At 40.7% G+C, this 21,872-nt stretch overlaps 1 protein-coding gene across 19 annotated transcripts in view; it reads right to left on the bottom strand.

Annotated features, from left to right (window-relative positions):
* Nucleotides 1-21,872, bottom strand: part of LIMCH1 (LIM and calponin homology domains 1) — a 348,742-nt gene that overhangs the window by 149,228 nt on the left and 177,642 nt on the right. Inside the window, exon 1 of one of the 19 annotated variants that reach the window (XM_055588404.1) lies at nt 12,654-12,884. The exons of the other annotated variants lie outside the window; for them this stretch is intronic. Within the exon in view, the coding sequence (XP_055444379.1) occupies nt 12,654-12,677 (24 nt within the window). The 5' untranslated portion in view covers nt 12,678-12,884. Of the gene's footprint in view, nt 1-12,653; nt 12,885-21,872 lie in introns of those variants that run through there. 19 annotated transcript variants of the gene reach the window in all.

The following is a 21,872-nucleotide window of genomic DNA, read 5'->3' as shown; positions in this document are numbered from 1 at the left end:
TAATATTTATACAAACAATAAAAAGCAAAGCAACAATTCCTGCCCACTTCCTGTCAACTCCTAGTTAGAATTTCAGACCAAGTGGTAAGTGATTGATTCCAACTCAATGCACCCAGAGATAGTGAGATGAGAAAGCTTTGAGCCACTGACTCCAGGTCATTTAGAAAGTTAGTCATATTTTTTAATGCCTAGAAGAGTAAAATGAGACAAGGGTATAAATTATTTTTCCTTACTGAGTCAGTCAACAGGCATTAATTGAGCTCCCACTACATGTCAGACATACAAAAAAAATTAACCAGATTCTATATCAATTTTTGGGTCTCACCCTCCTATAAACAGGAAATAGATGTTTAAGCAGCAAAGAAAGAATTGAGGACACAAGTAATCAGAGTTGCACTGAGGGTGTTGTGGGTGAAGTCTTAAATCTTCAGCAATTCGGGTACATGATGAGGTTTCATTAATTCAGATAGCATTATTTGGAATAAAGACAAATCAGACAGGAACTACATTAAACTAGCTAGTGCTAAGTTACTTCAGTCGTGTCTGACTCTTTGTGATCCTATGGACCATAGCCTGCCAGTTTCCTCTGTCCATGGGATTCTCCAGGCAAGAATACTGGAGTGGGTTGCCATTTCCTTCTCCAGGGGAATCTTCTCAACTCAGGGATCAAACCCACGTCTCTGACGTCCCCTGCATCGGAAGGCAGGTTCTTTACCACTAGTGCCACCTGGGAAGATTAAACTACTATCTCACTAAATAAAAAGACTATTTGCAAATAAATAATGTGTTGATTACAAAGTGATTTATACCTACTCTTCAAGCAAGTCTGACCTCTCATGTGCTTAAAAGCCTCTATCTTATGTGCTTAAAAAAAGAAGTATTTTCCTTTCAAAAATGTATCATAACTTAGCTTTTCACTAATCTTGAAGATACCTGTGGGAATAGTGAGAAATCCACTAAGGCCATGGGATGTGGCGGTTAAGGGCCAGGCTTAGATTTGAATCCCAGTTCTGTCTAGCTAGCTATCTAGCTGGGTTACTTCGTCTAACCAGCTGTATTCTTTAGTCAAGTGTTTCACTGTCCTGAGCTTAGTTCCTCATTTGATAAATAAGGGCACTATTCTATCCTTCCTTGCTTTGTTGTAGGAAGGAAAAGCGGGGGAAACTAATTGCTTAGGGATGTTGTGTAATAAAACAAGGTGTGGCAAGGGTGTGGCACCAGACTCCTGGATTCAAATACCAACTTGCCCCCTCATTCACCTAATCCATTATTTACCTGCTTCCTCATTCACTCTGAGCACATACCTAGCACCCCAGGATCTCAGTTTCCTTATCCGTAAGAGGATACTAGCTGTATCTACTTTGTTGGGTTACTATGGGGAGATGTAAAATTTTAGATGTTATTTATAGATGTAAATTGCTTAGCACATAATAAGCACTCAATTAATGTTAACCTGTTATGTCTGACATATTGTAAGTACTAAATAAGTGGTGGTTATGGTTAATAGTAATGAAAAAGATGATATCCTTAATCATCAGGGAAATGCGAATCAAAACCCCGATGAGTTATCATCTCACACATTTTAGAATGACCACGATCAAAAAGACCACAGAGCACAAGGGTTGGTTTGGGTATGGAGGAAACGAAGCCCTCATGCACTACTGGTAGAACTGCAAAGCAGCGCAGCCACTATGGAAAACAGTACGGAGGTTGCTCAAAAAAAGGAAAGTAGAATCACCATATGATGTAACAATTCTACTTCTGGGTATTTAGCCAAAGAAAATGAAACACTAACTTCAGATAAATGTACCCCTAGGTTCACTGTAGCATTATTTACAATAGCCAAGATGCGGAAACAACTGAAGTGTCCACCAGTAGATGAATGATACAGCAAATGTGGTATATGTACACAACGGAATATTACTCAGCCATAAGAAGAGTGGAATCTTGCCACCTGTGACAACCTGGATGGACCTTGAGGGCTCTCTGCTAAGCGAAAAAAATCAGACAGGGCAAAATGGGTGAAGGGGACCAAAAGGGTCAAACTTACAGTTTTAAGATAAGTCATGGGGTTATCACGTACAACATGGTGACTATAGCTAATAACACTGTCTGGCATATTTAAAAGTTGCTAAGAGAGTAGATTTTAAAAGTTCTTATCACAAGAAAAAAAATCTATCACTATATGTGGTAACACACGTTAACTAGACTTATTGTGGTGATCACTTTGCAAAATATACACATATCAAAATATTATATTGTATACCTGAAACAAATATAATGTTGCATGGCAATTATACCTCAACAACAACAAAAATAAATACAAATAAAATAAGCCAAAAACAAACAAACAAACATCCCAGTATGGGACAAAATGGGAAGGGATAGGGACCATAAATCTTCATAGGTAGAAAACTCTCAGGAATCATTCTGTCCTATCTATCAACACCGAGGACAAAAGCTACAGTAAGTATACTGTCCAAAGTCCCTCTGCTTTGGGGGCAGAGCCTAGACTGTAACCCAAGTCTTTGGGTTTCCAGTCTAATGCTCCTGGCCTGAAATCCCACAGCATACTTAGTCTTCCTGTCGCAAGGATGATGAGATTGTAATGGAAACTAGTTTTTTCAAGTCTATTCTCCAAATGGAAAAGAACTGGATGAGGATTTGGGAGCAGAGCAAAGTAAAAGCAGCTACTGGCAAAGAGACAAAATTGAACACTATTCCTCAATATGGGGTAGATCTGCAAGGCATCAGGATTTAATTTTTGTGAAACTGGACAAGGGTTTTTAGACTATAACTATAACCATGAGAAATAAGATGGCTTTGGGGAATTATAGGCTGGTCAGTTACATTTTTGGAAGGGGCCAGTTGATGAAGTCATTAATCATATAAACAAAACAATCTGGGTTTTTAAGTGAGAGAAAATTTACTAAGGGACTAAGGAGATTAATTTAGTAAGGTCTTTCTTCAGTAGTAGAGGGCAAAGTTCTTTTGGATGAGTTTCTCATTAACAGGTATTTTCAAAATTGAGTTGAGTGATGAAGTGAACATTGCTAAAATACTTTAAGGGAAGAAACTATTCAGAGCATTGAGTTTAACACTGTCATTTTACAACAAGGAATTAGAAACAGAGCAAATGAACTTGTTCAGAGTGACTTGGTTAGTTTAGTTTCAGGTCCTTGTGGATGGATTTATGGCTTAAAGTATAAGCCTTAAACAAAGAGCAGAGATAAACAGAAGTAGAAGGAATGTACATTATTGCAGAAGTCTCCACCTCCACTCATTGAGAGTTTACAAGATGTCAGGCAAGACACAGACTTGATCCACATACTTCCTCACAAATCAATGAGCTAGGTGCTATTATTATGCCATTTTACAGATGAGAAAGTAGAGGTTTAGGGAAGGTTGAGTGGCATTAGCACTTGCATCAGCACCACTACCACCAATACATTTTTCTGAGCACACACCTACCTAGCATGCACCAGGTAAACATTCTAATTTTACCTGCATACCTTCATTTAAGCCTTATAACAGTCTATGAGGTCAGTACTACATTTTACCGATGAGAAAGCTGAGGCTTAGAAAAGATTAAATAACTGGCCCAAAGTTACCTACCTAGAAAGTGGCTGAACCAGGAGAAAAATCTGGGCCTCTCTAACACCTCTAAGAATAATAGGATTGGTGGTTGCCAGAGGAAAGGGGGTGGGGGTGGGCAAAATGAGTGAAGGGGTCAAAGGGCCCAAATTTCCAGCTATAAGAGACATAAGTCATGGGGATGTAATACACAGCATGATGATTATAGTTAATGTAATATACAGCATATATGGCATATTTAAAAATTGCTAAGATCTTAAAAGTACTCATCACAAGGAAAAAAAGTTCTGTAACTATGTGTGGTGATGGATGGTACCTAGACTTATTGTGGAGATCATTTCACAATATATACAAGTGTTGAATCATTTTGCTGTATACCTGAAATGAATTTAATGTTATATGTCAATTACCCCCCCAAAATTTAAAAGAATAGGAAGGAGAAAATGCAAACCAAAAAGGAGATATAAATAGGCCTTAAAGAATTCCTATAGATGGGGGAGGGGGAAACCCTTGGCGTTTCTGTGGTTAACAGAACATGCTGTTGAGTAGAGGAAGAATGGGCTGACCCAAGAGAGCAATTTTTGCTCCAGTTATACTAAAGCTCACTCCTATTTCAGTGCCATCATCTATCACGGTAGAAGCAGTTGTCCATTGCCTGGAATGCCAAGTGGTGGAACAGTGAATCAGGCACGGGAAGAGCACACTGAAAGTGCCTGAAGACTCAGGAGTGAGGAAACTGAGAGGAGGGGAAGGGTTAGAGCAGGAAGCACGAAGCTGAAAATTAAAACCAACATGCTGATTTCATCCCATGGACAGAGAAGTGTAAGAGAACAGCATAAACAATCTCTCAAAGGCATTTTTAATTAAAAAAATTAGAGATGAGCAAGGACATCTTTCTACTCTACACAGCAGGCAGTCTTCTAAGCATTGATAACAATGTGTCACCATATATCTGCACAGAAATCTATTGACAAAGTCTGGGAAATCTTGGTGAATGAATAAAAAAGGTAAACCAAATAGGAATAATTCCTTATTTTTTGTAACACAGTCAGTCCATGGCTAATACTTTGTGTCAGCAAATTTGACCAAGATAACAGTTGGGTCACCTACACACTATGGTCAAAAAATTAAAACACCAAATAAGTATGAAATGAAACGGATATTCTTGACTAAATGGTTATTTTGTCTTCCAACTGGTTATGTACACAAGCTCTGTGTGTTTACTTAACTTTTTGAAGAGTCAAACCTGTGACTTTTTAAATTAACATTTTCTGATCTTCCATAAGAAACTATCAGCCACTCATTCATTGATCAAATAGCCACTTGATAAAACACAGCGTAGCTCTAATACCCTTCAACTCAAATTGTAACTATTTCTTTTCAGAAATATAGATGAGTGAAGGAGCCTTTGAACTGATCTGGGGAGGGAAAGTTAGAGCCATCAGTCAAGGTCAATGTCAAGTTTAGAGCCAGATGGTACTGTAGCTCCCCAATCTCTCTGGCTATGATTCTCCCAGTAAAACTCTTTGTTTTCCTTTCCTGCTGACGATTGCCCCTCACTTTCCACAGTAACTCTCCTCTCATATTGACAAACAGGAAAAAACCACTCAAGTTCTTTCTTACATAATGGTTTGGGGTTTTTTGTTTTTGTTTTTCTGGTGGGAGACCCAGAACTCAAAGAGCCTTGATGCTTTTTATCAATGCCACTAACCATCAAGGGCAGGAAATAAAAATATTTTTCTCTTCCGACTCAAATACAATACCCCTTTGTGAAGCTGCTAAGAAGCTAGAAATAGCAAATCTGGGAAAAATTTCAGGTGAGAGATATGCATTAAAATATTTCATTTTGCTAAAAATACCTCTATGTTGGTTTCAGCATTCCAACTCATATCACACTGCCATTCAGGATGACGACCAAAAAGTTTCGCCCTGATAGTGGCAATAACTCTGAGGTTGTACAGAGAAGTAAAGTAAACTGTCCCCATAGGCATTTGCCATTTCAGAGAAGTTGCTGGCGGAATGGAAACAACAAAGAAGAGGGAAGAAAGATCAGTGCAAATGACTGCATCTTCATCACCTGGTGACTAGAGTTTAGATCAAGAACCCAAGAGGTAACAGGCAAGTTGGGGAGTCCCACAAAGCTGAACCCATGAGAGCAAAGTGTGTGGGGTCCCATTTAGCTGGCCCAGCACATATAGACGAGGCTCCCCAGGAAGCAGCACAATCTCAAAGGCAGTAGGGCTCATCTAGTGTCTAGAGATGAATCTGGTGACTATAGGAGACGTGTGTGGTCCAGGGTAGGCTCCAGTGTTCCAGCCCCACAGCAATGGAGACGCATGAGAAAATAGAAAAGAAAAGAAAGACGCACCATTAGGGAGCAGGGTGAGTGCTGTGGATTAACTAGAATTAGGTAAGCCCTTGGCACCCAGCAAGCCCAGGGCTCCTCTCTCTTCTGTGGGCTTCTCCCTGTCACCCCAGAGTCTCTCAGTCCCAACCGCTCCCCTCAACAGGAGCAGAAAGTAGATGACAGCTGTTTTCTTCAAGTCCTGCCAAGAAAAACACTGCAAGGTTAAGAACAAAAAAGTCTTCAAATGTCTTGCTACTGAAGCTCTTTTCTTTTCGTTTTTATAAATTTCAGTATCTATATACACAGAGAAGAAAATTCACTTTCAGTCAAAGGGTTCAAGAATGTTGACAATCTTTCAAGGAGTCACTATGTTCTTAAACTCTTTCAACAGCTCTATTTGTTCTAAAAAGGGTCATAGATTTATTTAATAGCTGTTTATCTTTCAGCTGGCCCGCTGCAAGCCGAAGCATAACAGAAAGCATCCAGCATAATCACAGGTTTGGAGCTGAGGGGGCTGGAAAGGCAAGGATGGGGAGTCAGAAGTACAGTATCAAGAGTTCATCGTGCTGTTTGTTGGAGGAAAGCATGCTCAAAGATGAAAAGACTGAATTTCAGATAAACATGCAGAAGTAAACGACTGGAGAAGGAATATTTCCTTGGCAGTCTTGTCACCACGTCCCCTCAATCCATCACCCATGCAAAAGAAAAACAACGAGGATCTGTGAAATGGTGGAGTGAGCATTCACTTAAGACACAGTAACATCTTTCTACCAAGGAATAAAAACCTATCATAAAACAAGTACACACCACATGCTCTCTGTAAAAGTATGGCACAGAACTTCCTTTTTTTTTGTTTTGTTTTAAATCAGAAACCTAGCCGAGATGTCAGGACCTTACATTATTAACACTGCTTTGGACTCAGAGGCCTGTCAAGGGAGCTGAGACCTGGAGAGAAAAGAAAACGGTAAGTTTCCTTTATGTGCCATCCAATGAATTGGGCTCATAAAGCAGACAGAATGACCATGAGAACACATTTCAGTTTACTGTTGAGTATGCCAACCTGATCCCTAGGCTCAGGGAAAAAAAAGGAAAGCTTCAATTTGGGACAAAATAAACCTAGGGTTTAATTGTCATATATAATAAACCTGACTTGTCATCTTGCTTGAGTAAATTTCATGAAAAATACAACTTTCTTAAATACTAGGATTTTTTAGGGATAAAACACTCCCTATGCAGTAGTTCAAAAATGTCCCTAATACCACACTCAAATGTATTTCATGTGTTTTATGCCTTTATATTTCAATCTATTAAACAAACATAGGTTAACATATTTCTACTAAAATACACAATATGTATATTTATAGTAAAAACTAAATGCCTTTAGCCAAGTTAGACACTCTTTGCCTTGAAAGATACCACTTGTCTCAGGGACAAATACTCCTTGCTGGGGAAAGAGATGCTGAATCCACCTATAGAATTATCCCCAGAATCTCAGACACAGCTGCACAGGTTACGCTCTCCCTCACAAATCACAAACTTTCTGCCTTTAGCTTTCTTTGAATCAATGTGTTATTTGCCAAAAAAAGATAGTGAAGTTGCTCAGTTGTGTCTGACTCTTTGGGAGTCCAAGGACTGTAGCCTACCAGGCTCCTCTGTCCATGGGATTTTTCAGGCAAGAATACTGGAGTGGGTTGCCATTTCCTTCTCCAGGGGATCTTCCTGAACCAGGGATTGAACCTAGGTCTCCCTCATTGTAGGCAGACGCTTTACCATCTGAGCCACTGGGGAAGTCGCCAGTTAATTATTTATTGAAGATCAACTGACCCCTTGACCATTTATATTTAGTAACCAGTTTTGTTATCATCAAAATAGATAATCCTTTAAGCATGATGTGAGGAATATTTTATAATTTATTTAGTTCTTATTGTCAATGTGTTAATTCATATAAATACATTATAGTAAGTTTCTCTCCTAACTGTTGATACCTGCATGATGGAAGACTCTCCTCTGACTTAAGACAATATCTGTATCAGATTTGCTCACAGTGTAATGGAATGTATTAGATGGGATGGATTTCTGCATGCCACTGAAATACCAATGTGGCAATAAACTGTATAAATACTTGTTTTATGGCAATGGAAGAAGAGAGGAACAGGGAGAATAGGTCAACTTCGGGAACTAAGCAGCACATGCTTTTTAAGATAAAAGAGAGAGAGAGTTGTAAACAAAGGGATGCTCAGTTGCTAGACAATCAGATTTCTCTTTCCTTCCTTCTTTTTGTCTTTTAACAAATCTACTTAAATCTGTTTTTCTCTTAGGACTTCTTTTTTTGTATGAATTTTTACTGTTTAACTCATATACAAATGCTTCTATCTTCAATTACTTTGGTTGAATAGTTTAAGAGCAAAAACCTCCTATCATTAGAACTTTATCAGGAAAAATAAATATATATACACATATTGACATCTGTAGAATATATATATCCATATTCATTTATATCAAATAATTGACTAAGCTTGTTCATATTCCTAAAAGCAGAATGTAGCAGCAACAGCCTGAATAAAATAAATAAATTGAAAATTTCAAGACTGGTTATTCGGAGAGTGAAGAACTGAAACAGAAATGACAAAGATGAAATGAGATTCTATCAAAAAGACTCCAACAGATTCAGGGCTGGACTGAAAATACCAAGATGTGTATTAAGAGGAGAGGGAAACTCAACACAGTTGGAGCTCCACTCGCCCACAGGGCAGCCGAGAAATAGACAGCAAACAGGCCAGTCTCCTACTGCTGCTCACAGCACAGTGAGGCTGGAGCAGCTCTAGGAAGGACAGGGGAGCCTCAGTGACTTCTCAAGTTGTATCCTTTCTGGTGTCTGCAGGGACCCAGCCAACAGCAGCCAGGGGGCTGTTTACCAAAGTCATTCTCTGGCACCACCCACAGAAAAACTGTGGAAATCCCTGCCAAAGCTGACATGGGAATCAAACAGAAGGAGCTGAATACAGCCATGTAAAACATACCCCAGTCATTTCGTAACCTCGGTTTCTTCACAGACGTCTGCTGTGGAAGAAATGACTGTGTCCAGAAGACAGAGACCCCAGGAATTAATCCAGCCACACAGATGAAAGCAGAATGAAAAATTACTTATCATCGCATTCCACAATCCACACTGGTAACTCCCTGGGTTTCGGCTATAAGGCAGCTAAGGTTAAAACTGCTCCTCAAAAATATATGTGACAATGGTGAATGAATGGTGTAAGGAAGGGGCAGGTCTCCAAACACTGTTGTTCTCCAAAGGGGAAAAAAAAAGGAGGGGTATCCACCAAATTAAAATATCAGAATATTCTACAGACCAGCAAAACCACATGCAGCTTAGTAGCTCACACACATCCTTGTATTTCCAAGACATGTGAAGCTCCAGGTTCTGAAGACAACCAAACAGAAGCCCACCTGCCAGGTGCTGAAAAGAGAAGATAATCCCAAAGAAATCCAGTCTTCATTCTACTTATGGCTCTTACCATTGTTATAACTGCTTTGGTTCTCTTACTGTTTTACCCCTTACCTGTGCTCCTTTATATTTTAGAGGTTGAGTGGCTCAGACAGTAAAGTGTCTGTCTGCAATGCAGGAGACAAGGGTTCGATTCCTGGGTTGGGAAGATACCCTGGAGAAAGGAATAGCTACCCACTCCAGTATTCTTGCCTGGAGAATCCCATGGACAGAGGAGCCTGGTAGGCTGTGGTCCATGGGGTCGCAAAGAGTAGGACACGACTGAGTGACTTCACTTTCCCTTTTCATACATACCACTACTTTGGATGTTGCTCCAGTTTCGTGGGTCAGTCCAATGCCCATGCTACATATCTTGCATATGTATCATGGGCATATATCTACCTTTATACTACCTTTGAGTTGGGCTCTGAACGCCATTCCATACACACACTGTGTGTGAGTGCTCAGTCGTGTCCAACTCTTTGTGACTACATGGACTGTAGCCTACCAGGCCCCTTTGTCCATGGAATTTTCCAGGCAAGAATACTAGAGTGGGTTGCCATTTCCCATTCCAGGAGACCTTCCTGACCCAGAGATTGAACCCGAGTCTCTGGCATCTCCTGCGTTGGCAGAAGGGTTTTTTTACCACTAGCACCACCTGGGAAGCCGCACATTACTCTCTGGCTACTTCCTCTCCCTCACTCACTACTGGGAGCTAAGTTTGATCGTCCTTTTACATCTACTCAACATATCTTTTGAACAGAGAAAAAGAAACACAGCAGCTGAGTCAATAAGTTCATAATGCCCAAAAGAGTCTAGATTGTAGCATCCATGCGAGCAAGGACAGTGACGATTAGTTTCAACACTCGGTAATCCAACGTTTAGCACCTTGCACAGAGTAGGGGGAGCTCAATAACTCTTTATTGAGAGATTGGAAGTAATGTTTTTTCTCTAAATTCCATTTTATTCTTATTCCCAAATTATTTTCTCTACTGAACAAAGGAAGGTTTATAAATCACTGGCATCATGATTTAAGGGAATGAATGAACCAAAAAGGGTCAAAATCTCAAAGATTCCCCAACTCATTCCAATAACCAATCCTCCTCAATCACCTCCTCCTGCTTTTCTTTCCCTCTTCACATCTTGAACCATCTTACAGGAAAAATTCTAGACTTTTATATTGGCTTATTTACTGAAAACCATATAAGGTAGTCGCTGTATTATTCCCATGTTACAGACAAGGAAACAAAGGCTTCAAATGACTGAGTAACCTGCCACAGAGCACAGCTAAGAAGTTGCAAATCTGGGAATTGAATTTAGGCCATCTGCCTCCAGAATGCCAGTTCCTAATGACCACTCTGCACTGTCTCCTGAAGGACAGCTGTTAGGAAGGCTAAGGGCAAGGTTAAGGAAGCTGAGAAGGCTGTGAGGAATGGTATCCTTCCATTCACTCTGTAAAATATGCATTGAGTGCCTACTCTGCCAGATGCCAAAATCCCATCCCCATACAGCTACAAACACTGTTCATATAATAGTCGATTTCTAACTGCCCTTTGCCACTTCTTCCAAACAGTAAGCTGGCAGATTTAGACAAGGAAACTTAGTAAGAATCGGTTCTTTTCCTTCATCTTTGTCTTTTAAACTTCATTATTGTAAACAATCACCAATCTTCTTAGCATTACATAGGACTCTTGCAAGAGCCCGTGAAATGTGCAGCAACTTGAAATGGCATAGATAGAAACCTAAACAGAGACAGGGAAATGAGTAGAACGGTGTTTCCATTCTATTATTAGACTGAGGGTATTGGCAACCTTTTCATGCTTGCTTCACAGCATAAAGGCAAACCACATGGAGGTGCTGGGTTTCTGCCCTTCTTCCCAGCCTTGGAAAGGTCTTCTCAGCAAGAATTACGGGCACCCAATACCCTCCGGGCTTCCCTGGGGGCTCAGATGGTAAACAATCTGTCTCCAAGGCAGGAGATCTGGGTTTGATTCCTGGGTCAGGAAGATCCCCTGAAGAAGGGCATGGCAACCCACTCTAGTACTCTTGCTTGGGAAATCCCATGGACAGAGGAGCCTGGTGGGCTACAGTCCATGGGGTCACAAAGAGTGGAACACGACTGAGTGGCTAACAACCACCCTCCACACGACCTGACGCAGAAGGCAGGAGAGTGCAGTGGCGTGCACCCTGAGCCAAAGCGTGCGGCTCGGTGTGACCCGACCTTTACACTGCTCTGCACCCACCCATGCCATGCAGAACAACCTGCTTCTCCTCAGGCTGCTGAATCAGCTCGGCTGGGAAGAGCCTGAAGAGGAGCTGAGACTCCAACACATTTGGGCTATTCAGCACCATGAAGGAAATAGCAGGCGTTCAGCGAGGGAATAAAATTAAGGAGTTGGCTGAATAAAGGTGATAAAAATAGATTTTCCAACTCCACGAAGATGAATCATTTTGCCATGGGGATTCGCCAGGCTCTGTTTCAGCTTTGTTTTCAACCCAGCCTCATAAATTTGACTGAGGAAAATTTCCTTCCCTTAGATAACCAGTGCCATGAAGCGTTTAGTATTCAGACAGTTCTGACAGGATTTTATTAGAGAACTGTCCAGAAATAACCTCCATCCCTTCTCTATCCTGCAGTAAATATTGACTCTGAAGGACAAGGGTGGGCTGGGCTGAAATGAGTAGCCTTTGACCCCAGACTCACCATCCTCTACTCCCCCTTCAATTTTCTCCTCAATTCTTTCCCTCCTCATTTTAAGAAATGGACATTTTCAGAAAGCAAAGAGGACAGTGGAAGAAAGCAGAATGTGAGGGGAACTCGGGTGAAACAACACCTCACAGGTACATCTTCCCCAGCTCACCACGTGCTACTGAGGAACACATCTCTTAAGATGTAGCCAAGTTGCTTTTAATTCACAAAAATTCTTGAGAAATCCTCTTTATTTTGACTTTTTATCTATATGCCTTCCATGACACACCCCAAAAGGAAAAAATAACGCTTTCCTTAGGCAATAAGAAAACTTCATGAAAAACAACAGGTGGTAAAAACATCAGGGGACAAGGTAAGCTCCATAGGAAAGCAATTCTGGTGTAGTCTAGCCATATCATGAATGTATACAAAGGAACATTTTTTAAAAAACTAAAAGTGATAAAATCTAAATAGCTTCCTTCCTTCACTCATGGACACCCATCGTCTGTATTTTTCTCATAGTGGATTTTACTTACCCCTCCACGGCCTCTAGTCCACATCCAGCTCCAGCATACCCACACTCGGGAGGCGGGTAGGGCATCTGTCCTGGGTGCTCCAGTCAGCCCCCACACAGCAGCCAAAATGCCCTTACATCTCCTTTCTGAAAACAGTCCTCAGCGCAGCAAACCCTGCTCTGCCCCGAGCAGGCTGCAGCAGCTGAAATGCTGATGCAGTGAAAGAGAACTAACTGGAAGAGAGCATGATTGCCACACCTATTGGGGAGGGAGGCGGAGAGTTCTGCTCCCACTGAGGAAGGGGGACAGAATCCCCTAGACGTAGAGATGCCCCGGGCGATCCTGCAGGAGAGCTTTGTGGCAGCAGCTGCTGCCGAGTCAGCACTCAGCGCAACGGGTAAACCTGGATCTGCAGCAGGGCCCTAGGACCTGAGGGAGGGGAGTGCGTGTCTCAGCCCGGGAAGGAAGCAGCCTCATGACCCCAGGCAGGTCATTGCCCTCTGAGTCTCACTTTCCTCATTTGGAACAATATTCTGTGACAGCGGGGCTTCCCTGGTAGCTCAGATGGTAACGAACCTACCTGCAATGCAAGAGACTCAGAGATTTGGGTTTGATCCCTGGATTGGGAAGATCCCTTGTAGAAGGGAATGGGTACCCATTCCAGTATTCTTGCCTGGAGAATTCCACGGACAGAGGGGCCTGGCAGGCAGGCTACAGTCCATGGGGTCACAAAGAATCGGACACGACTGAGTGGCTAACACTTTCACTTTCTGTGATAACTTATGTGAAGAAAAGAGTCTGGAAAAGAATGAATATATGAATATGTATAAATGAAGCACCTTGCTGTGTATCTGAAGCTAACACAACATTGTACTCCAACTATACTCCAATTAAACTAAAATATAAGATAAAAAACTTTAAAAACCCCTTTAAATAGCTTCTAGTTATGAAAATTTAAGGCTATCAGAAAAATCATGAATATAATAAATAATAAACACAGCTACAATATATTGAAAACAGACGAGGTACCATCCACCATGTTAGGCATTTTACATGTATCATCTTATTTAATCCCATGATCCTGAGATGAGATTTATCAATCCCATTTTATAGATGAGGACACTGGAGGACTCACGCCATGATTCCCCATGAAAATAAAGGATCATCATATCCATTCAGGGTTTTGAATTTAAATGGAAGCATTTCATCTTTGTGCCTGAAACTGAGATGACATCTGAGGATGGAATTTCTGCACTGTCTAGTGATTAATGTGTTTACAATCCTCTGCTGGGGTAATTCTCAGGTACTAGTATTTATGGTTACGGCCGTTCATGCTACTGCAAAACCCATTTCCCACCTGTTGCTTTTTATTAAACCTCCCTAAAGGGCATGAAATATTTCTTTGTGCAGATTCTAAAAAACGGGGATCATGAAATATGTGAGCAGAAACATCGTGTGTGGATTTACTGTTTGGAATTTTCAAACGCTATAAAACACAGTGTTTACAGCCCATTCATCATTTATAAAAGTTTATTAGATTGATATGCCCACTGACTCACTGGTATCCTGCCATTTATTGATACCAATACATCAAGTGGTGGGCTGACATTTAATATTTATTAATAACTTCTGTGTTTCATTGCCTGTTTTATAGAATCCTTGCATTATGTTTTATGTTTATCGTCAATCAGTCTAGGTTTTAGGCAAACTTTTTATTTTAAAATAGTTTTTAGATTTACAGAAAATTGCAAAGATAGTCCATTGTAACTTGTGTTCTGCTATTTGCTATTACTCAACAGTGGTTAGTACCATTTATCACAGCTGATGAACAAACATTGGTATACTGCCACTAACTAAGCTTCAGGTTTTATTTGGGTTTCATTAGTTTTCCACTAATGTACTTTTTCTGTTCCAAGATCCATCAAAGGCACCATATTATAATCATCATTTCTCTTAAGCTTCTTCTGGACTTTCCTTGTTTCTCGGACTTTCCTTGACAGTTTTGAGAAGTGCTGGTCAAGGATTCTGCTCCTCCATTTAGGTTTGTCTGATATTTTTCTCATGGTTAGATTGGCATTATGGGTTTTGGGGAGGAAGACCGCTGAGATAAACACCATTGCCATAACACCATATCAATCATCCTCTTATTAAATATAGGGAAAATAAGTCAAATCAAAACTTTAAACTGAATAAAGTTAATTTTCAAAACTAAAAACAACAAATGATTTAACTCAGAAATACCATATTTTATTTTGTGGAGAGAATGACAGAGAGGGAAACTAATTTTTACGTCCATTTTGAGATGAAGGCAGACCTAAGATTTTAGCAGGAAGCCAGCTAATTACAAAAGAGCTGTCCAGCAAGTTCTTTTGAGGTGCTTGCCAACACAAACTTCCTACAAAACAATCTCAGATGATGGCATATTTGAAGAGAATTTGTTTCAACCTAGCAGGATCTTACTCTACCATACAATACCTTCAGGTATTTCAAGTTTTTTTCCTGTTGTCAAACCACAGAATCCCTATGAATCTGGGTTTGAAGAATTTGCTTTAAATTAGTTCCACAGAAATTCCTTCTTTAGGAAAGTTATGACTATGAAAAAAAGAAGTAAGACTTAGGCTGAAATATGTATTTCCTGCTATTATGTATATTTTTTCCTCACAGTTCCTAATTGAAGGTCTGTTCCTCAGGGGGAAAAAAGTAAGGAACTGATGTAATGTCACAAACTTTGCTAAATGCTGTTCAATGAACGATAAGGGAGAATAAGTGGTTTCTTTTTTCAAAGAATGTGTCCCCCCAACCCCCGGATAGGAAGTGGGGGTGGGGGGGACAGGAAAAAAAAGTTTTACAGCACTTCTATATATAACCTTCCACCTCTGCAGAGACATAAAATAATTATGGAAACAAGCGTGGAAAAATAATTTGTGGTGTATAAAGGGATATTAGACTTCAACTAGCATGTCTAGGCATTCATAACCATGTGAATAAGAATTTCATTCCTTGACTGGCTCACTCACTGGTATGGACTAAACTGTGTCCCCTTTCTAAATTGATATGTTGAAGTCAGAACCCCCAGTAACTCAGAACTGTGACTGTATTTGGAGGTAGTGACTTCAAAGAAGGGATTATGTTCAATTGGGTCATTTAAAGCAGGCCCTAATCCAGTATGATTGGTGTCATTATTTTAAAAAATGAGATTAGGATACAAACTGCAGAGGAAGACCAAGTGAAGACCCATGGAGAAGATCTCCATTTTCAAGCTAAGGAAAGAGGCAACCAACCCCGCCTCTGCTTGATTTCATTTCTCTCCTTTAAGGCACCCAATCTGCTATACTTTGTTATGGCGGCAAATTAATCTGCTTATCGAGCATTAAGAGTGAAGAATCAAGGGTATAAGAAAGGCTAGAGGGTATGAGACTGGTTGGATATTACATCTCAATAAACTGTTAATTATGTGAAGATCTAAGTTACTATCTCTCATGATTTCCATATCTAAGTGCAACTGCTAATGAGTCCTCCTGCGGTCTCAAACTTCTTTCATCATCCCAACCTCCCCACCTCCCCTGGCAATGAAAGTCAAACACTACAAAGAGCAGACTATAATTTGTGGGGGTGGGGGCAGGGGAAACTTCAAAGTTTGTGTTTATAGAAAAAGAAATAATGTGTCTTCATATATACTTCAGCATAAGGATTTAAATTTAAAATCAGCCATTCATTAACCTAGTCCAATTTCTTATACGTTTTTCCATGAGTTCCAAACCAACATTTTCCAATTGTCTGCCAGACATCTGTACATGAATATTTCTTAAAGGTAGCCAACTCAATACATCCAAAAGAGAATTCATCTTTTCTCTTGGAACCCATTTCTCATCCTCTGTTCCCATGATGTCTATTACTGGCATCGCTATTTGCCAAGTTGCTGAAATCCAAAATGTAGATGTTGTCTTCCTAAGATTATTTATTATATTTCATTAATTCCAAGTCATACAATTTTTTTACCTCTAAAATAATGATGCATCTTTCCATTGCTGGTATGTTAACATTGTGTTATAATTTAATTAATGAATTTTAAAAATTAGTTATGTAATTTTTAAATGGTGTGTCTTAAAATTAAGGGCACGTTACTGTCAGTGAAAAACATAGAACCATACATCCCGTGTCCTCATCTCCACTCTCACTGCTTCTACTAAGGTTAAGTAGGAGACATTACTTCTTGTTTGGACTACTTGTCTCCTAACTGACTTTGGTTGCTGGTCTCTTCCCATAATCTACTTTCTACATGGCCACCAAAGTTATCTGGAACACAAGATTCCTTTGTTTGCAGTGGCTCTTACTGTAGATGAGCCCAAACACTTGCAGATAGCATTTCTGTCTCAACCTACTATTCCTGGTCCACTTTCCACAATATTGATTTCTCTCAGGGACCCTGGGCTCCAGCTGCAGCCACATACAAAAAGCCACTTGCAGACAAGACCCAGGTTCCTGTGCTCAAAGCCTTTCTCATTCCATCCTCTCAGGCCAGACCGTTCTTCTCCAACCCCAATGCTGGCTGCTGCTGCTAAATCGCTTCAGTCGTGTCCGACTCTGTGCGACCCCATAGACGGCAGCCCACCAGGCTCCCCTGTCCCTGGTCTTCTCTAACTGTAGATACATCTTTAGATCCCAGGCTTCCCACGTGGTACTAGTACCAAAGAACCTGCCTGCCAATGAAGGAGACATAAGAGATGTGGGTTCAATCCTTGGGTTGGGAAGATCTCTTGAGGAGGGCATGGCAACCCACTCTAGTATGCTTGCCTGGAGAATCCCATGGTCAGAGGAGCCTGGAGGGTTACCCTACAGTCCACAGGGTCGCACAGAGTTGGACGTGATTGAAGCGACTTTGCAGTATATTCAGAATCCATACCTTTCAAAGTTCTTACTCTCAAACAGACACTTATTCCTTGTTCTTCCTTGTATATTAACATTTCATTACTATTTCACAGTCTCCCTCTATTAGATCTTATTTGCCTCTAGAAGGGGATTCCCCTGGAAGGAAGGAATTACGGAATTATGTCTTGAGTCATGGTGGATGTTCACTTGGAAGGCAAGAGAGAACATACCATCTCTTTCTAGTGTATATGTGTAGATGAAAACTGGGAAACAGAGCTTAGATGTCATGTGAGGGAGGTGGTCCAAGGAAAACTGTATTATTGTTAAAGTACTATAACTATAAAGGACGCTTTTTCAGGAGAATAAGAAATCCATGCCCTCCATTTCTCAGCAGATTAGGACAATCATTTCATTCACTGTGGAGGCAGTTTTTAAATACCTCCGAGTGATCCCTTCTTCCTGTACACAGGTCTTTGTGCAGTCTCCTCCCCTTGAGTGTGGGCTAGACCTGGTGACTTGTTTTTGATCAATAGAATATGGCCAAAGTGAGGAAATGTGACTTCTGAGATTAGATTATACATAATTGTGATGTCCATCTTGTTTGTTCTCTCTCAGTATCTTTCTCTCTCTCTCTCTTTTTCTGGTTCTTCTTGCTTGCTTATTCTCATGAAGCAAGCTGTCACATTGTGAGTTGTTCTATGTAAACAGGCCCTTATGGCAAAGAACTGAAGATGGTTTTGGCCAACATCCTGCAACAAAACAAATCTTGTTGCTATCCACCTGAGTGTGCTTAGAATCAGATCCTTCCCTAGTCAAGTCGTAAAATGACAGCAGCCAATACTTGATGGCAGCTTTGTGGGACATCCTGAAACTAATCCAACTAAGCCAAGCCCAGATTCTAGATCCACAGGAACTTTGGAATAGTAAATGTTTTGGACTACTAACTTCAGTTCAGTCGCTCAGTCATGTCTTTGCAACCCATGGACTGCAGCACGGCAGGCTTCCCTGTCCATCACCAAATCCCAGAGCCTGCTCAAACTCATGTTCATCGAGTCAGTGATGCCATCCAAACATCTCATCCTTTGTCATCTCCTTCTCCTTCTGCCTTCAATCTTTTCCAGCATCAAGGTCTTTTCAAATGAGTCAGTTCACATCAGGTGGCCAAAGTATTGGAGTTTCAACTTTAGCATCAGTCCTTCCAATGAATATTCAGGACTGATTTCCTTTAGGATTGACTGGTTTGATCTTGCAGTCCAAGGGACTGTCAAGAGTCTTCTCCAATACAGTTCAAAAGCATAAATTCTTCAGCACTCAGCTTGCTTTAGAGTCCAACTCTCACATCCATACATGACTACTGGAAAAGCCATAGCTTTGACTAGACAGAACTTTGTTGGCAAAGTAACATCTCTGCTTTTTAATATGCTGTCAAGGTTGGTCACAGCTTTTCTTCCAAGGAGCAAGGGTCTTTTAATTTCATCACTGCAATCACCATCTGCAGTGATTTTGGAGCCCAGGAAAATAAAGTCCCTCATTGTTTCCATTGTTTCCCCATCTATTTGCCATGAAGCAATAGGACCAGATGCCATGATCTTCGTTTTCTGAATGTTGAGGTTTAAGCCAGCTATTTCACTCTCCTCTTTCACTATCATCTAGAGGCTCTTTAGTTCTGCTTTGCTTTCTGCCATGAGGGTGGTGTCTTCTGATATCTGAGGTTACTGATATTGCTTCTGGCAATCTAGATTTCAGCTTGTACTGCATTCAGCCTGGCATTTCACATGATATACTCTGCATATAAGTTAAATAAGCAAGGTGACAATACACAGCCTTGATGTATACCCTTTTCTCAATTTGGAACCAGTTCGTTGTTCCATGTCTGGTTCTAACCGTTGCTTCTTGACCTGTATACATATTTCTCAGGAGGCAGGTCAGGTGGTCTGGTATTCCCATCTCTTTCAGAATTTTCCAGTTTGCTGTGATCTACACAGTCAAAGGCTTTGGCATAGTCAATAAAGCAAAAGTAGATGTTGTTCTGGAACTCTCTTGCTTTTTCTATGATCCAAAGGATGTTGGCAATTTGACCTCTAGTTCCTCTGCCTTTTCTAAATCCAGGTTGAACATCTGGAAGTTCTCAGTTCACATACTATTGAAGCCAACTTGGAGAATTTTGAGCATTACTTTGCTAGCGTGTGAGATGAATGCAATTGTGCAGTAGTTTGAACATTCTTTGGCATTGCCTTTCTTTGGGATTGAAATGAAAACTGACCTTTTCCAGTCCTGTGGTCACTGCTGCGTTTTCCAGATTTGCTGGCATATTGAGTGTAGCACTTTCACAGCATCATCTTTTAGGATTTGAAATAGCTCAACTGGAATTCCATCACCTCCATGAGCTTTGTTCATAGCGATGCTTCCTAAGGTCCACTTCACTTCATATTCCAGGATGTCTGGTTCAAGGTGAGTGATCATCACCATCGTGATTATCTGACATTTCTGTGTATTCTTGTCACCTCTTCTTAATCTCTTCTGTGTCTGTTAGGTCCATACTGTTTCTGTCCTTTGTTTTTGTGCCCATCTTTGCATGAAATGTTCCCTTGGATCTCTAATTTTCTTGAAGAGATGTCTAGTTTTTCCCATTCTATTGTTTCCTCTATTTTTTTTGCATTGATCACTTGGGAAGGCTTTCTTACCTCTCCTTGCTATTCTTTGGAACTCTGCATTCAGATGGATATATCTTTCCTTTTCTCCTTTGCCTTTCTCTTCTCTTCTTTCCTCAGCTATTAGTAAGGCCTCATCAGACAACCATTGTATAATCATAAGGGATTTGATTTAGGTCATACCTGAATTGTCTAGTGGTTTTCCCTACTTTCTTCAATTTAAGTCTGAATATGGCAATAAGGAGTTCGTGATCTGAGCCACAGTCAGCTCCCAGTTTTGTTTTTGCTGACTGTATAGAGCTTCTCCATCTTTGGCTGCAAAAAATATAATCAATCTGATTTTGGTATTGACCGTTTGGTGATGTCCATGTGTAGAATCATCTCTTGTGTTGCTGGAAGAGGGTATTTGCTATGACCAGTGCATTCTCTTGGCAAAACTCTGTTAGCTTGCCCTGCTTCATTTTGTACTCCAAGGCCAATCTTGCCTATTACTCCAGAGATCTCTTGACATCTTACTTTTGCATTCCAGTCCCCTATTATGAAAAGGACATCTTTTTTGGTGTTAGTTCTAGACCACTAAATTCAGAGGTAGTTTGTTATACAGCATGTGTGTGTGCATGCTAAGTGGCTTCAGTCATGTCTGACTCTTTGCAACCCTATGGACTGTAGGCCGCCAGGCTCCTCTGTCAATAGAATTTTCCAGGCAAGAATACTGGAGTGGATATCTCCTACATTGGCAGGTGGGCTCTTCACAGCAGTGGATAACTGATATACACTTACCAAATAAGAAAATCAGAAAACAGATAATAAACACAGGATGAGTGGAAAGAACCAAAAACAAAAACAAAAACAAAACCTCTTACTGAGTCTACCCAAGTACTCAAACAATATGGAAAAGGAGACTAACTTATTGGTCCAAGCACTCAGCAGATAACCACAAGCCAGCCTGTTCCAGTGGCCATCAGCATTCTCCTGGTCCAGCTCACTGTGGAGAATGGCTCTTACCAGCTGATACACTTTTATTTCTGTACTCACTGTGTGCCAAGTCTTTTGGTTTAGGTAGTAAGTTAACTGTAATCCTGGTTCCTAAGAGTGATAATATGTAGGGGGCGATATACCTAGAACATTCCTTTAGCTCAGGGAAAGCCTTAAATGGCTTTCTGAGCTGTTTGAATTTTATTGCTTATATGCAGTGGGCAGCTATAGAAGGTGAGCTGTTTGAATTTTATTGCTTATATGCAGTGGGCAGCTATAGAAGGTGAGCTGTTTGAATTTTATTCCTTACATGCAGCGGGCAGCTATAGAAGGTGAGCTGTTTGAATTTTATTGCTTATATGCAGTGGGCAGCTATAGAAGGTGAGCTGTTTGAATTTTATTCCTTACATGCAGTGGGCAGCTATAGAAGGTTGTATGTGTGCCTGCTCAGTCACTTAGTTGTGTCCAACTCTTTGTAACCCGTGGACTGTAGCTGGCCAGGCTCCACTGTCCACGGGATTTTCCAGGCATGAATACAGGGGTGGGTGTCTTTTCCAGGGGATCTTCCTGGCCCAGGGGTCAAACCCACATCTCCTGCATTGCAGGCAGATTCTTTACTATTGTACCACCTGGGAAGCCCTTATATAAAGTTATCAGACAAGTTATCTGAGAAACCTGTATGCAGGTCAGGAAGCAACAGTTAGAACTGGACATGGAACAGCAGACTGGTTCCAAATAGGAAAAG

This window comes from Bubalus kerabau, chromosome 7, assembly GCF_029407905.1.
Source record: "Bubalus kerabau isolate K-KA32 ecotype Philippines breed swamp buffalo chromosome 7, PCC_UOA_SB_1v2, whole genome shotgun sequence".
Classification (NCBI taxonomy): domain Eukaryota; kingdom Metazoa; phylum Chordata; class Mammalia; order Artiodactyla; family Bovidae; genus Bubalus; species Bubalus kerabau.
The sequence above is the reverse complement of the archived record's forward strand: the minus strand, read 5'-3'. Positions and strand labels throughout refer to the sequence as shown.